At 44.2% G+C, this 17,122-nt stretch overlaps 1 protein-coding gene across 2 annotated transcripts in view; it reads right to left on the reverse strand.

Annotated features, from left to right (window-relative positions):
• Positions 1-14,008, reverse strand: part of DEPTOR (DEP domain containing MTOR interacting protein) — a 75,335-nt gene extending 61,327 nt beyond the window's left edge. Inside the window, exons 1-2 of one of the 2 annotated variants that reach the window (XM_084202778.1) lie at positions 13,903-14,008; positions 13,650-13,745 (exon numbers count right to left, since the gene is read on the reverse strand). In XM_084202778.1, coding sequence (XP_084058904.1) covers positions 13,650-13,735 — 86 coding nt within the window. In that variant the 5' untranslated portion in view covers positions 13,736-13,745; positions 13,903-14,008. Of the gene's footprint in view, positions 1-13,649; positions 13,824-13,902 lie in introns of those variants that run through there. The other variant, XM_084202779.1, reaches the window with a different exon arrangement.
• Between the last annotated feature and the right edge of the window lie 3,114 nt (positions 14,009-17,122).

The following is a 17,122-nucleotide window of genomic DNA, read 5'->3' on the forward strand; positions in this document are numbered from 1 at the left end:
TTGCCATTTCTCCTTGTTAGCATATTCTCTCTCCACACATGCAGAAATCTCAGTGAACAGGTATTTATGTGATCTGACAATAAATTCAAAATGTGACTTCCTACTGCTTTAATAACTCAGAGCACGCATCCTGACCCTTATTCACCAAGTAACAGCATCAGCTTTACTCACTGATCAGACCCAGTAGAATGCTGCTGGATTTAGATTGTAACAACATGGTTATGTTTACAGCATGCTCCAAACTTGGTCTTGGGCCTCAACTAGAATCCAAAACACATGTTGCACAGACAGTTAGAGATAGGCTTTAGATGGGCAACAGGATAAGAGGAGCTGAGTGGTTCAGGCCTGCACGGTGCCTTTACACAAACTCAGATATTCACCTATCATTGGTCTAAATGGCCCAACACTGTGTTAATCATCCTCAAGATGATTCAGCACCTCAAGACCAGCCCTGACATCATTTGCCTGAAGAAAGGAAGATCTGTTGCAGCTTATGGTTGCTCCTCAGGTGGTTTGAACAAGCACAGTTGGAACAACAGACCTCTAGCTGCAGCTACCCAGGCAGGTGGAGCGTGCCTAGTGCATGTACCAAGGTTTGGCCCTTATTCATGCTGGCTATCAAAGCCCAGTACAGCGTTCATTAGGCCTTAATTTGAATGTAACCAAAACCAGTTGAATGAGAAAATCACAGAATCATAGAAATGTTTATGTTGGAAAATACTTTTAAGATCTTCGAGTCCAACCCTTAAGCCTGGCAAGTCCACCACTAAACCAGGTCCCTAAGTGCCACATCTTTTAAATTCCTCCAGGGATGATGACTCCACCACTTCCTTGGGCAAGCCTGTTAGAGTGCTTAACAATCACTTCAGTGAAGAAATTTTGCATAATGTTCAGTCTAAACCTCCTCTGGTTCAACCTGAGGCCATTACTTCTCATCCTATTCCTTGTTACCTAGGAGAACAGACCAACCCATCCCAGGTACAGCCTCCGTTCAGAGACAAGGTCTCCCCGGAGCCTCCTTTTCTCCAGGCTAAACACCCCCAGTTCCCTCAGCTGCTTCTCATCAGACTTGTGCTCCAGACCCTTCCCCAGCTCTGTCGCCCTTCCCTGGACACACTCCAGCCCCTCAATGTCCTCCTTGTGGTGAGGGGCCCAGAACTGGACACAGGATTTGAGGTACAGCCTCACCAGTGCTGAGCACAGGGGGACAATCCCTGTCCTGGTCCTGCTGGCCACACTGTTTCTATCCAGGCCAGGATGCCATTGACCTTCTTGGCCATGGGCACACCCTGGCTCATGTTCAGTCACTGTTGACCAGCACCCCCAGGTCCTTTCCCAAGGGCACCTTTCCAGGCACTCAACTCCAACTGGAGCATTGTGTGGGGTTGTGAACAGAATGCAGGACCTGACACTTGGCCTTGTTGTACGTCATAAGATTGGCCTCAGCCCACTGATCCATCCGGTCCAAAGACCTCTGCACAGCCCTCCTGCCCTCCAGCAGATCAACACTCCCACACAGCTTGGTATCATCTGCAAAGCTGCTGAGGGTGCCCTTGATCCCCTCATCCAGATTGTAGATAAAGATATACAACATTTCAGTCCATATGTAAGTAGGCTGTGCAGATATGAACTGCTGAAATTGCAAAAGGTTTGTGGCCACTGAAGACATTAAACCATTGATCAACTGGCCAACACCTTTCTGGCCTTTTCCTACAGGTTTTTCATTTTCTCAGAGGGAATACTGATATTTCACATAAAAAGATGTGCTGTGTAATTTTCAGCCTGCAAGCAAAATTTCCCAATTTCCACTCCACTGGAACTTTTCCTTAGCCACGATATGTTTAAATTGATTCTTCTTTCCATTTTTATTGTGCTTCTCCTGAACAGTTCTTTCTTTCTCCTTTGGCCCTATAATATCTTTCCCAAGAGTACTTTTGTTACTGGTCCTATCTAAACTCAGATGTTCCAAATTCATCAGAAGAGCAAGCAACACAGGGTACAAACATATTTTATGTGAAATTATGTAGGAAACAGTGTTTCAGCTGGTGTTGATTTACAGATTCAACCCAAAAAAGTAATATGAAGTAAGTAATACATTAGTTTGGAGCAGCTCTAGCCACTTGTAGCCCAACAAATTGAATGCAAGCAATTATCTTTCAACCACTGGTGTTTGATTCATGACAGTAGGCCCAAAGCATAGCACTTGGAAAAACCACCACTTTATAGAAAACTAAGGAGATTGGATTTTCCCCCATGAGGAAACAGTTATAAAGGACCTAGGCCTTGCAACGTTGTGATAAAGCACAATGGCATATAGAGAAAGAGAAAAAATTCATTGTTTTGTGTGTGTTGAAAGAAATATTATTATTTTTAAATAGGTGGAATAATGGTAGGACACATGCTTGATATAAGCATGTCTTTGATTGCAGGACAGGCTACCAGATGAGATGTGCCCCTCCAAGGGAAGAAAATGTTAATAGTTCAAATGCCTTCCTCTTTCAATATGTGAATGAAAATCCTCTTTCCACAAGCAAAGTTGGAGCTGCAGGACTATGCACAGGAACCTGTACACACAGTGTGCACACAAACAAACTCCCAAACTGGTCCCTCCTTTGTGCACAGCATGAGGGGATCTGAGAGTGTCACGCAGAAAGAGGAGCAGATGGCTGGCCCTGAGATTACTGTTCCTCCTGTAATGCCAACATGGGACAGCCAGCAGCATTTCTGGCACCGTGACCTACTGGCCTTAGAGCACATATTGCCCTCTACACTGTCTCCAGTCTTTTCCCTTTTCTCACTCTTCAAGGAATGCTATAAAACCAGCATGTCCCAAATATGTGCACTTTGGTTTCTGTACCCCAAGTTCTCGAGGCATGAATCTACAGATCACAAACATCTCGGAAATCTTGGTGGTGGGAAGAGTTGTGATGTTGGCATTTGATGAATCTCACATCATCTGAGGTAAAATCCTAGCCTAACTGAAGACATTGAGGTCAAGAGAGTCAGGCTGTCACCTTCACATCTTCCTAAAAACCCTAGCTGAAACAGAGAGATTTCAAAAGTTCTTGGGAGTCATTTGGAAATGGATTCATTTCTCATCCATAAATTTGCTTGAAAAGCTGGACAATGTGAGAGCAGTGGTACAAACCAAGGCAGCTGCTTTTGCACTGGAGTAGGTTAGGAGGCATTCTTAGAAGCCCTCCCACCAGTGTCACTGAGTGGCTAATTTTCTCTGGTTACCAGCCAATAACAAAAAACTGGTAATATCAGCTACCACAGCTTAAAGAAGACAACACACTATGCCTTGATAAACTATTCAGTTGCAAGGGATCTCTGGAGGTCATCTGGTCCAACCTATGCTGAAAGAACAACCAGTTAGTACAAGTTGCTCAGGGTCATGTCCAGACAAGATTTTAATATTTCAGAGCTTCTCTGGACTCCTATTCCAGTTTTTTACTTACCCTCACAGACAATAATTATTTCTAAATATCTGATTAGAAAGTCCCTTGCAAATTTTTGCTACTGCCTCTTGTACCATCCCTGTGCATTTTGGAAAATTCTCTCCCCCTTTCCCTACATTGTCCCATTTTAGTAATTGCAACCAGAAGAATCTCCCAGGCCTTTTCTTCTCCAGGCTGAGCAGATCCAGCCCTCAGCACCTCCTTGTATATCACATGCCCTGGCCCAACCCCAGCCTGAGAACCAGCCCTCCTTGGGGCTTGAGTCTTGTAGCAAGACAATTTTTGGCAGTGTATTTTAGAGTTGCGCATTTTGCATAAATTAAAGATAAATAAATAAAACACATTAAAATAAAATAAAGCTTTTAATAAACCTTGTTTTATTTCTTCTGTTCAGTGTGTTTTCAGGAGCCCATTTTCATCCCTTGTCTAATTAGACATGTAGTAACATGATACCAATGGCTCCTATTATGGATCCATTTTTCTTGGCACAGAGATCTACTTATTAACCTCATTTAATCTCACCTATTTCTACCATTTCCCAAAAGTCTTGAAAGGTGTGAGTTTGTCTAACATGCTAAGAGTTTTGAAAATAATTGTCCAAGGCAAGTTTTTAAGCTTCTAGACACTTTCAAAATGGTATTTGTACAATCTCTTTTGGGATTTATGCATGATAACTCTACTTTGAGCTTCTTCCTGTGATAACCTCCCTCTGTTTGCACTGAACAACCAGCAAAATAGCAGTTTAAGCTAAGTTACTTTTTCTACATCTTAGTAAGAATTAATTAATTTCAACTAGGGGAAAGTGTAATTTAATTATATCCTGAGCATCAGGAAACAATTAACAGCTTTCTATTATATCCCCCTAATTTCTAAGCTATACAATTATATGCTACTGCAGAAAAGGATGTATGATTATCAAGACAAGGATCTTTTCAGAAAAAAATGAAAGGAAATTGTTCCGCTGCTGACAATCAGTGCTATAAATAATGCCTAGCTAATATCTTTTCAGAAGTAATTTCCATTATTTGCAATCCTAACTTTGAGTGATGTGTTGGCTGTGTGTTGTCAGATTCTCCTTCCAGAGAGGATGAGCATAAATGTTGGATTGATTCCTCAGATAAACCCTCAAAAATTCAGCTTCCTGTGAATATTTTGCAATACTCATTGGAATTAAATCAAAAATCATTGTTTTTACTAACCATATTGTAATTATATCTTGCATTCGCTTTGCCTCCTAAACCAGGGCCAAGACTGGCTTGTGCAAACACAAAGGGATGGGCAGGCCTGCTTTAAGCAGCCACAATGCCTTGAAGACACAAGTCACAATGTGAAGAGCAACAAACACGACACACAAACACTTCTTTTTAACTGCCAATAAACCCATTTGGCCCAATACACAGGTAAGAGGTACAGACACAGAGCCAGTGGGTTGTACAGCTGTTCAGCTGGACACTAACAGAAACACTACAGAAAAACACCCCACAGTACTTAGTGTGAGAAGCAAGGAAGCAAACCCACAAAAACCTCTGTAACATGCAGTCAAAGGCTACTGTGCTGGATGGCCACTGTACTACTGGGGGTGGGAGAATCTTCCCAAACCAGGTACAGCATATAAGATTCATGCAGGATAACTATCATAGTGCTGCATCCGCAGAACTTTGGTCTCTGCAGATTCCTTGTGCAATGCCCCTTTCAGGACAGCTATGCCACTCCCCCAGAAAGTTTAAGTTCTTTTTAAAGCTCTCCTTCCCTATTATTTTCCACCTCAATCTTCTATGCACTGTCCTCAACAATCTTATCTAGCATTACAGCTTGGAAATATAGCTGCCACAGTTCTTGAGAAGAATAACAGTGTCTAACTCCCAGATCCCTTCCTCTTCTGCCACACCTAACACAGTATTACAGACTTGACTTTCAAGCTCTCATCTTTGCTATCACCATCTCTTAGGTGTGCTGGCTTTTACTCTGACCAACCATTTAGTAACAGTTTGTCATTTGTTTTTTTTTGCCTTCAAGTGAGCATCTCTGTGTTTGCTGCCTTAATAGAGAAGGCACCTCACCCAAACAGCCACAGACCCATTTGGATGGAGTCACCCAAATCTTGTCTAGCATTGTTATCATCTCTGCCAAAAACCTGACATGTAAACAAAGGTTCAGCAGGGCAAGAATGGGGGTGAGAAGGGGCTCCTGGACTGGCAGGGTTGTACTTTTAACTTCAAGAACTGATTCCCTGAGAAGACAATTTCACTGTGGGGTCCCCATCCCCTGACCTCAGGCCGGGTGATCTTACCCCTTACACCATCATCAGTGCTAGTTTGACATGATGACACCCTGATCTTACCCCTTACACCATCATCAGTGCTAGTTTGACAAGATGACACCCTGATCTTACCCCTTACACCATCATCGGTGCTAGTTTGACATGGTGACACCCTGATCTTACCCCTTACACCATCATCAGTGCTAGTTTGACATGATGACACCCTGCCTGGGCCCCCAGACTGTTACCATGGCCTCAGACACACACCAGTGCAGTGCACCAGCCATACAGCAGAAGCCCCAGTCCAAGGGAATTGGGCTGCTCCTTTCAGCAGCAGTAGCCAGACACATTGAATCAACAGTCCTGTAAAACCCACAGCATGACCTTCCCCTGGCTCCTCACAGAAACCAGAAAACTCTCATCTGCCTGCAAATCCCTATGACACAGCTGGGTCTATGACCCAACCACCCAATTGCATGGAAAAGGAGAATTACAGCCTTGTGATGTGGAAACATGCTTCTGTATTCACTCCAAATTAGCAAGTGCAATCAGAAATAATTTTTAATTATTTGCAACTAACTGCATCTGCATCTTGAGGTCTGAACACATTTACTAGATTGAGGCACTGCTAAGATGAAGACTATGAAAACTGTGAAAGGCTGATAATTAAGGTCAGGGTTGCCTTCTGAAGTAGTGCTGTCACACTGGTGATAAGCTGGTCATGCAAATTGCACAGTACAAATTTCAAAACACATGAAATGTCAGTATTTGAATGTCCATTCACACACAATACTGTGACGAGAGTGCAGAAGTAAAGGTAAAAGCCTTGAAAGAAAAAAAACATTGTCAAACTTAGTCTCTGTTCCTGTCCAATAATAGCATCTACATTGGGCATTTTAAACTCAACACCATTTTTACAATGTCTTCTACCAGAGTCTGAAATTTTTTAATGGGAATCCAGCAAATTAAACCCTGAGGGGGTGGTCAAGCAAACCCAGCAGTGGCTGCTGCCACCATTCCCTCTCCCTGTACTTGACCATGTGTTCCCACTGTCTCCTTCACTCTAGTGCTGGCACTGGTCTGACTCCATGCTGAACCTGTTTAGAAAGTTAAATTTTTCTTATTTGGCTTCAGCTGCTTCAGTTCCCTGAACTTCTGATCCTGGACAAATGCCAGTGCGAAGTGCAAGGGAAGTGATAAGAGCGGGGCAGTAGCAGCCTGCAGCTGGATCCGCTCTATCAGTAAACCACAGCCTCAAACCGTGCCAATTCCAGTGACATGGGGGAAGCCAGCACCCATTTCTCCCCCTGAACTTCTTCAGAGAAAGCTTTTTTGTGGTCATGTGGTAAATTGGTTTGTAAAACTGACCCAACTGAAATACCAGCCTTCCAAAAGCTCTGCTGATCACTCCCCCAGTGCAGGTCACCATATGGTGATGGTCCAGAGGTGCTTAAGCCAGTCCAAAGGACCGGGAAACACAGAGGAGGGAACTGGAAGGCAAGAACACCATTGAATTCCAGCGGTCTATACATTAAAATTGTTTAAAATATATCTCCACACTTGGGAGTTATTTTTCTCTATGCTTTCAGGATGCCACTCTTGGGCTTGAGGTCTGACCTCCCAAACCAGAAATCCCAGTCCTGACAGAATCCCATCTTGGTGGCTTCACAGAGACCATCCCTCACTGTCCAGAACCCACCACTGCTGCAAGACGCTACAACCAACTGCAGCCAAGATTTGTGTTGCAAGGGCTTTATTTTTCCTCAGAGCATACAGCAGCTACCCCTGATGGGACCTGATAAACAGCTCAAATTCCTAGGCACTACTGCTACACAAACAGTAAATTATGATGACAAGTGATAGGAAGACTTCTCTGTCATGGTGCCAGCCTATGGCCCACAGAAGCAGGGTTCATGTAATAAATGCAAACCTAGATTGATTTTGGCACATTCATTCTGCCTTCCCTGCATGACCATCAACATTAAAACAAGTTTCTTTCACTTTTTCATAGGCAACTCCTCTAACATTAAATAAATAAAAAATATTCTTGCACATGCTATACACATCAAATCGCCTGCTGATCTCTGCTAACCTGAGACAAAAGTTAATGATTGACTCCATCTGGAACGGAATACATAAAATATACAGCACAAACCACTCATACAACATTTGCCTTCTTATGTACACAGTGAAAGAACGATCACTATTTGCACATGCCTTGTAAACGACTTGATCTCTGAGCTGCACTTGAGGAAAGCTGCTGAGGGCAACAACTGAATTATTAAAAGGCATTACAAGGAAAGAAATAAGGAAACAAAGCCTTACATCTTCATTTCTAGAAATGTTGAATAGCCTAGATTTTACTGAAGGACAGGAGAAATTTAAATTCCTGGCCCAGGAATCTCATATATATATATGTGTGTATATATATATATATATATATATATATATATATATATATATATATATATATATATGGGGTTTGTCATTAGAATTAGTACCAACAGGCAAGACTGAAACACATGAAAGGATGAAGAATCAAAGACTCTAGGAAAAATGAACACAAAAATTTGAGAAACACTTTTAAAAAAATTTTAATAACTTATAGTAATAAAAATATGTAATTGAAATTGTTGTGATAGAGTAGAGTTAGTGGGAAACCTGATTTCAGAACACTTCATTTTGCAGCTTTACCAAACTTCACTTTGACATCTTTTCTTTCAATGTATCACTCTGGTAAAACCTCACAAAGAAATTTTTGGTTGCTTGATTCTGGAAAACAAATTTATGGAAATGAAATTATTTGTACAGAGAGTTCTGGAGGAGTCTGTTCCACAGAGATCTGATGATGTAATCTCTGTGTTCTATCCACACTGAAGAAGTGAGCATACAAGAGTCTTCTCAAGTGAGACAACGGAAAACTACTTTTTTCAGGGTTAGTTTTGAACCGAATCAGCTCTTGGGAAATGCAACCACTGGTGAAGAACTAAGGAAGTGGCAAGAAAAATGTTCAGGGGGTAGAAAAACAATCATTCCCTGAGGAGGAAGTACAAAATTGGATTGTCTTAGGCAGATTACAAAATCTCATTTTAAGAGATTCTGTCAGTTCTTCAAATGGCATAGATGTTAGTTTAACATCTAGGGATGTGACTTGAGAATAAATGACCTCTAGGCAATTATATATCGCAAATCCTTTTAGAGTCTAAGCTTACAACAGAGTCTTAACACACTTTCAAACACAGTGATGGCATTTAATAAATTCTGTAACTGTACAGTTTATGTAATTCTGTATCACAGCAATACATTAACACTAAGGGTTTTTTGATATCATTGCTCTAGAAACTGTCACTGTTTTGTGCCATGGGCTTTCTGCACCTTACAGTGCTAATGAACTTTTCAATCCTACCACCATAAAAAAAATGTTGACTGTTTATTGCTTAGAATAAGAAAAAAGCTATGAAGCTGTAGGCGCTGCCCCCCTTCACAGGTTAATGACTCTGAAAGTTATGCACTCAAGTGTGGCTTCTAAAAGTGATAAGGTTCCTGAAGTAAAACCTTTGGAAGATGAGTGAAACTGGTTTTGTCTTACAGCTTCAAAATGTGTAGCTGTTTATCATGTAAAACCTTTAACTCTGTGAATAAAAATCCATACACCAACTCTGAAAAAAAGGGAAATAAATTTCTGTTGAAACTTCTGTCTCTTCCAAAAAAAGAAAAACCTCTAAGAAACATGCTGCATATTTTTCCAAGCAGAAAGAAAGATGATGCTGATTATAAAAACTATTTTATCAAAATCACTGCCTCATCTAGAGAAGTGTGTATAAATAAAACATTTTCATTTACCCAACTATTTAACAGAAGTGTAGATAGGAAAAGATGTAGTTTCTTGTGAAAACTGACCATAAAGAGGGATCCAAAAGTCTGCAGAGACATTAAATGTCATTGAAGTTACACCTGCTACAGAGAACTGTACACCATATACAGTGGTAATAATAGGTGTTCAAATATTGCTGCTCAGTTGACTGAAGCCTGAGGATTCTGGAATTACTAGGCACATTTACTGCGAGAAATGAGGGACTCTTGGGAGATACACAAGATTTTGGTGGCAATCTGGCATCAAGAAACAATTAGTAGATGAGGAGATTTCAGACACTCTTACCTTGGAAGACAGGCAACAAGCATCTATATCAAAACATGCCCATTGAAAACGCTTTTGGTTGCCAGAGGGCAAGATCAGCTCTATCCAAGTCAGTGCTCAAACCCAGACATAATACTTTAATCCTTCTGCCAAACAGTGCTGAAACGGGCACAACCTGTTGCCTTCAACTGTGAGAGAAAAGAGCTTGGAATTGCTCTGCTTCTGATAAAATTCTTAACAAGTTCAGTAGTGCTGTTATTGAGCTTCCAAGAATGACTATGGATGTGGCACTTTCCTTCAGCCATTCCCAGCAAGGCCAGGGAAGCTCAGGGACATTCTGTTGCCCAGGGCTGTACCAGGCAGGGATGTAGCAGGGTGTAGGTCTCCAAGGGCTCTCCCAGTCCTGAGGAATCTGAAGGCCCCGTGATCCTCTCAAGCATTTTAAGGACAGTGCTGTTGCAACCTCCTGAGGAGAGAGAGCTCACCACTGAAGAGCTGTAGGGTCTCTGCAGCAGAACAAAGGGAAGAGCTGAGATTTTGGGTGGCTGGAGCTGTCAGGCAGCCAGAGCCTCCACAGTTTGCCCTGCAGGACCATCGGTGTCAAAGCTCACAGCCGGGTTGTGGCCAGCCCAGCTTTTGCCTTGCTCTTGCCAATCTCTTGCACAGCAACAGAAGCTGCCAAAGGGTCTGTGCTGGTGTCCACACTGCTGAAATCTTCAGCTTTCCTTCACAGCTGTCAGCTTCATAATTTAAAGGCTCACCAAGAGCCAAACTTCTATGTCCTCACTTTAAAAGATAAGTTTCTATTAACCAAAAGTAAGAGTCAGGTATTTGCTCAGACAGCTACTGAGTACAGAGGCAAAGGACACTATTGGATGTAAAAATTTATCATGTTATCTAACATACAGCTCAACATACAGCTCTTATTTCTTTTTCCATAAATCACCCCACCCATGGGCCAGGATTTACATCATAGCCTTCTGCCAGCAGCCAAGTTCCTGGGTGCTAGCTGATATTGCACACATCAGGGCAGAGGCTCTTGACCTTGCAAAGGCAAAACACACATCACAAGCAACCAAGAGACAGGAACAAGGAGAAGGAAAAAACTCTTTGTCCTACTCCTTTCCCTCCCCCAGCCACTGTGCACTTGTCTAGGGAGTGGAAGAGGGCACAGGGCTTCCATTCCCACCACAGGCACTTCCAGTGTGCAAAGCTAGGCTTGCCAGGGTGCTGCTCAGACAACTTTGACCCTCAGTGCATCAGTTCCCTGCCAGAGAAGGACAGACATGCAACAGCCCATGGCAATGAGAGCTGTGAGGCAACACGGGAGGCCAGAGTGAGACAGGCATTAGGAACTTTGCAAGGAATTTAAATCAAGCAGCTCTGGTAAGTATTTGAGTTTAGACACACGTGCTGTTTGGTCTAGAACAAGAGTGCTTTAAATACCTCCATTTGGTTGGGTTTGTGTAAGTAATACCATGCTCGTAGTTTCATTTTACACTTTTACTCCTCAGTTATGTGCTCGTCTTGCATGCACTTTCACCCAAATACACATAATCACCTGTCTGGCTGCATCAATCCCACTGGGGAATCTTGCAGTTGTAAGCATCACTAAGAATAGAGTACAGTATGCTGCCTTGAGTGCACGTGTGTGCTGGGTTTTTATCATCTGTTTGCCTGCCCCAAAGGCTGCTGATATAAACTGTCTTTGATCCTGAAAACACTCCACATTTTCATTTCGCATTAACAATTATATGCTTATCTTGGACAGGAAAAGGGAAACTTTAAATGCAGGGTTGGCTAAAACTTGTCTGCCAGCCAGTCTTATATCACTTATTTGTGGCTTTTACTGCCTGGAAAACTGAAGAATACAAATCTTTTGCACAAAATATCTCAACAGAGAAACAGAATGAAGTTAAGAAAAAATCGGGGGTAAGCAGACAATTTTGGGTGCAGTTTCACAAAACAGTTCCTGCTGACCCAATAGCTCACTGCTATCCAAATGGAAATTTTGTGTCTTCTCCACCACAACCACTTCTTCTTCCTGCCTACACATTCCCAACACCTATTTTCTGTAGCTTCTGGAAGTCAGCAGATCAGAAAATCAACCTACACACCAAATCACCACACTGGATCTGTTTTCAAGAAATCCAAGAAGTTACCTGAGCAGGCACAATTAGGTGGGACTACACTGCTGGGTAGAATGAAAAGGGCCAGAAGAAAAGCGGATCTCCCTGCTCAGCAGCAGCCAGACGTTATGCACACTGACTTGTTCATGAACTCCCAGTCCAAGCAGATCTAAGCCACTTATAGATTAATGAAGGAATGTCCACGGATAACTTCACAGGATGGGCAATAGTTACTTTGTATCTGCAAATCATCTTGCTCAAAAAGATGACTGTGTTTCAATACCTTAATAAATAAAATGACAAATGTAGTTCTTGGTAACAACACAGATGAGCTGATTCTAGGAGCCAGACTTGATAACATTTCCTCAGTTTCTCCTTTGGGAAAGATTGCAAAGCTTTTGCTTTTGCATTTAACTATGAGGTATGCAGAAAGATTAATGTGGTCTTCATAGAAATTTAGTATTAGCCTGAAATCTTCAACTTCTAGTAACATAAATTAGGAACAACAGAATTCTTATCTGACACTTGGATGCTCAACCCACACCAGTGTACTCTGTCACACTAAAGGCTACTTTGAAGCAGAATCTCAAACTTGAAGGAGGCACTGGCATGTACTGCAGCCAAATCACCAAAATAACATTTACTTGCCAAACAGGATTATCACTGGTGTGCATCACAAAGTGGCATTTCTCCTTACTTCGTGGATGCAAACAGTAACAGTGTCTGCACTAGCAGCAATGATGGCATCTGCCAAAGCAAGGAACATTTCTAACACTTTTCAGTGTTTGTCTGGCATCTGAGAAAAAAGTTTTTAAAAAATCAAGAAAAACTACTGGGAAAATATGTTTACTATCCCCTTCTAGTTACTTATATAACACATTATAGTGAGATTTTTCTTCCTGAGTCACAAGATGGTCCATCGCCAAATTGACATTATTAAAATTACTTTTTCTCCTCTGTACTGTATAGGTACAGCTTGCACACATAGCCAGCATACACCAGAGAATTAAAAATTAACTGAGTCAGGCATTTTTCTTCAAAGCTCCTGTGCTGCTCACAACTCCAGTCACACAGCACTGTTAATTGCTGCTGGCACTGACAGTAGGGATCCCCTTCCATCTGCTGGGACCAGCTGATGCAAAATAAAAACAGTCCCTTGGAGTGAGGCGCAGCTCTGCGGGGTCAGTGCCCGGCGCCGCTGCCAGTGCCGGCCGGGCTGTGCGGGAGCGCTGCCCTGCGCTCGCCTCGGCTCTCCGTGGGGTGCTGACACAGTTTACCTCTTATGGTTTCTTTGGGGTTTCTTAGCATTAAAGACGCCGCTTTCCTGCAGCGTTTGATGCCTTTAGTGACGCAGCAGCCTCTCCCCAGCCGCCTCCTGTTCCACGCAGGGGAGCGGAGGTGCCCGCGGCAGAACCCCCCGCGCGGTGCTTCACCTCCCCGGGCTCGCAGAGCCGCTGCGGCGCCTCATCCTCGTCGCTGCTGGAAGCGGGGCCGGAGCCCGGGGCCGCAATGGAAGCAGGGCAGGTGCTCCGGTGCAAAGAAAGTCCGCGGGGACAGACCCTCGCTCTCCGCCTCCCAAACCTCCCCCTCCCGCCGTCAGCGGGGCTGCTGCTGACCCCGGGTACGCGTCCCCGGCAAAGCGGGAGGAAGGCACCGCTTACCGGAGCTGCTCGCCGGTGAGCAGGACCTCGGCCATGTGCTCCAGCTCCGCCGCTTTCTGCTGCATGCTGCTCATGCCCTCCTCCATCGCCGCCGGCCTGCGGGCACAGCACCGCCGGGTGAGGGGGGACCGGCGCTCGCCGCCCCCCGGCCGCGCTGCCCCCGCCGGCAGCTCCGGGGCGCCTCCCGCCCGGCTCCGGAGCTGTGCGCGGGGGTGGCGGGCAGCGACAGCCACCTCCTGCCGCTCCGGCTCACCTGAGCGCCGCAGGTCACTTTTCCCCTCGGCAGGCTCGGATCCCTCCCGCCGCTTCCCGTGTTATTGTGTCACTGGCAGGCGGAGAAACACATGGCTGCAGCCGCCGCGCCGCAGCCGGGCTCGCCGAGGCAGCAGCGGCCCCCCCCGGCTGTCACACGGCAGGGTCGGCGCTGCCCCCGCGGGAAGGGGCCGGCTCCCCGCCGGGGGCTGCGAGCCAAGCGGCTGCTGCCGCTGCCCGCCCCGCCAGCCCCGGCCCGGGAGGCAGAAAGCGGCCGCGCACGGGGGAGCGCAGCGCTCCCCGCCCGTGGCTCTTTCCCGCGGATGCGAAGTCCCGCGTCCTCCCTTCAACGCGGGGCTGCTCGGAGGAGCAATGAGCTCGGGAGAAGCCGATCCGACTGCGCGGGAGGAGATGCGACCGCTGCCCGCTCAGGTAGTGCGGGCTGCGACTTGGCAGTGATCCTTGGAGACGCAGCGCGGGGCGGATAGTAGAAAGGGAGCTGATGATCTGGGGTTTCAACCTCAAAAACTGTTACTGCCCTCCTGCTGTCCCCGTTTCCGCTTATCTGCCACCCAGGGGTTATTTTCAAACCCTGGTCCCCTGCTCACATCAACTCTTTGTCTCCAGGCGACAGAGGAGGCAGAATTCTTCTGGGCAGAGGAACATTTTGTCTTGGAAACGGGAAATAAATTGCAAGGTCACGAATACTGTCAACATTTTTGATGGGGAAAAAAAAATTGCCCTTTTCTTTAAAAAAGTCCAGGAGGAGGCATCTTCTTCAGTGGTCCAACCACGGTTTTCATTTGCAAACACATGCAATACCTTGATTGCCTACTCATTGCCTTATATCTGTGTGCACATACCGTTTGTGCATGGAAATTTTTTCTGCTAAAGCACTTGCAATACTGTCATCGAATCAGAACAAAAATGATAGAACCACAAGAAAAACTAAAAAGGAATCAAGTGAACCTAGTAATACCGAGAGTGCAGACAATGGGAAGAAGGTGTTGTTTGCATTGCCCATAGTAGAATAGTGGCATTTATTACCAAAGGTGGCTCTGGACGCAAAAGAATGGACTTGGAACCAAGGAGAAAAAACACTTGGAAAAGAAATTTACATGGTGTTACTAAGCAGACAGCAGCCACATCCAGCTCAGGAAATTCTCTGTTCTAAAAATAATAGTCTCACAAGGCAAGCACTTGTGTGACATTTCATATGTGCTTTCCCTGCTGCTCCCTACGCATCTGTTTATAGACGCTGAGATGAACACAGGACTAGATAGACCTTTGGTTCAATCCAGTAGAGTCCTTTTAATGAGCACCTTTGTGAGTCCAAAAGAGTACTAGAGGTCCATCAATGGCCAAGAGAGAAAAACACAATCTGCCTTCACTTCATTAGAGAGAGGGACACCTTAGGACTGTAAGCACTACAGCTTGAGATTACTTTCTGTAAATTTGGAAGACATGCATTTAAGCTGAATACTTGCAAACAGCCTCTAATTCCACTCATACTGCAAACACACAAAGTACAGATTCATAGAGCTGGAAACAAAAAGAGAATTGAAACGACTGTCTCATCTGACCTTATCTTTAAGACAAAGAATGTACACAGCAATTTTTATCAAGCACTTTATCACATGACTGAAGGAAATACAATTTCAAGAGAATTGCAGACCATTTCTGGGTAAATCTTTGGCTCTGTCACCTGGGTTTGGCTGATTTCATCCATTCACTGCTGTTAAAAGGAGATACACTATTCCTCCCGGCTCTAGCTACGCAATCTGCAATGCGTCTTATGTTAGTTTTCCCACTTTTAGGTGCTCTGCTTGTTGCAATTCAAGTCACTAAACAGACAGAAGAGTAACAGAAAGTGGAGAACTTTCTTCTGAGCTAGTAAACAGAGCTGTGCAGATGGCTGCAGGGTGTAATGAGTGCGAGAGCTGACACCAAGGTAGAGTGGGCCTTGGCAGCTTGAAACAGGAACAAAAGAGGAGGAAGAGGGAGAAGAAGCTGTCTTCATGCAGTGACAAAGAGTCATGACAGGGTGCTTGTGGAACTGCAGCCTGAAATCCATACCCTTCCCTGCACAGTTTTGCAACTTGCAAAATGCAGGCCAGTGCAAATTCCTGTACTGGATTATTTAATGATTATAGAATTTCATGTTGGCTTTTGCACACTGATATCCCATTTGTAATTTGTTCCACATGTTCACACTGAAATTTCTTACAGTTACAGTTATCCTCAGAGGAGGGAATTGGCTATCAGTCACTCCAAGCCTGCTGTCCCCTAAGAAAGGGTAATGACATAAACTTGAAGGGTCACGTTGCAGGCAAGAGCCAGTAAAAAGCTACACAAAATAATCTGGTGGGATGTTTGCAACTTGGTTTTAATCTACAGTTCTATAGAACATAAGGTCTAACAAAAAAGTAGGCTGTGTTGACCCTTCCTCCCAAGGAAGAGGTCATGAAGACTAAAATGCTCCTCTAAGAGGTAGGACAGCATGTGCAGAGTTTGAAATGCTAACAGCAAGAGAGAGAGAGGCATCCCTCTGAGACAACCTCTGGTAAGTAGATTGATTTATTTTTTCACATATAGGATCAATTTTAGAAGTTGCTGCCTATTTTAGATATTAACACCTGAGTTTTACTTTAGCATGGCTGAAGTGAAGTGAGATGGAGGTAGCTAGCCACCGGTAAGGCATTCCTCAGCCAAAAGCATGACAGATCTTTGAGCTGGAGCCCTGGGACACTTCAAAACTCATCCTCCATGACATTAAGAGAGTAGCAAAAGCTGCATAGGTTTGCTAGAGGGTTGGTATCACAGGTGTGAGGGGTAGCTCAAGTGTCTTCCAGTGACTTTTGATGACATGAGAGGCTCTCTGGCATGCAGGGAGGTATAAGGCAGTACACTTGAACCACCAAGGTCACGACGCTCTGTGGAAGCTCATGCATGAATAGGCACATTGTATTAGAGCACTGGGTTTAGAAAACATGTTAGTAAGTTGTATAAACTTTCTTATCTCATTTAGTAAATGCCAAGTGGTGAAACACTAGATGTTTACATAATGAAATACGAATATTGCTTTCACTGCTTTGAAGACTGTTGTATCTGTGGCCTACATTTTGACTCGATAAATTAATTTGATAATTTGATAAATTAATTCTTTAGTCTCACTAGTCAATTTTCTGCAAGCTTATTTTAACACAAGACATCCTCATGAA

Source organism: Fringilla coelebs, assembly GCF_963513975.1.
Source record: "Fringilla coelebs genome assembly, chromosome: 1".
NCBI lineage: Eukaryota > Metazoa > Chordata > Aves > Passeriformes > Fringillidae > Fringilla > Fringilla coelebs.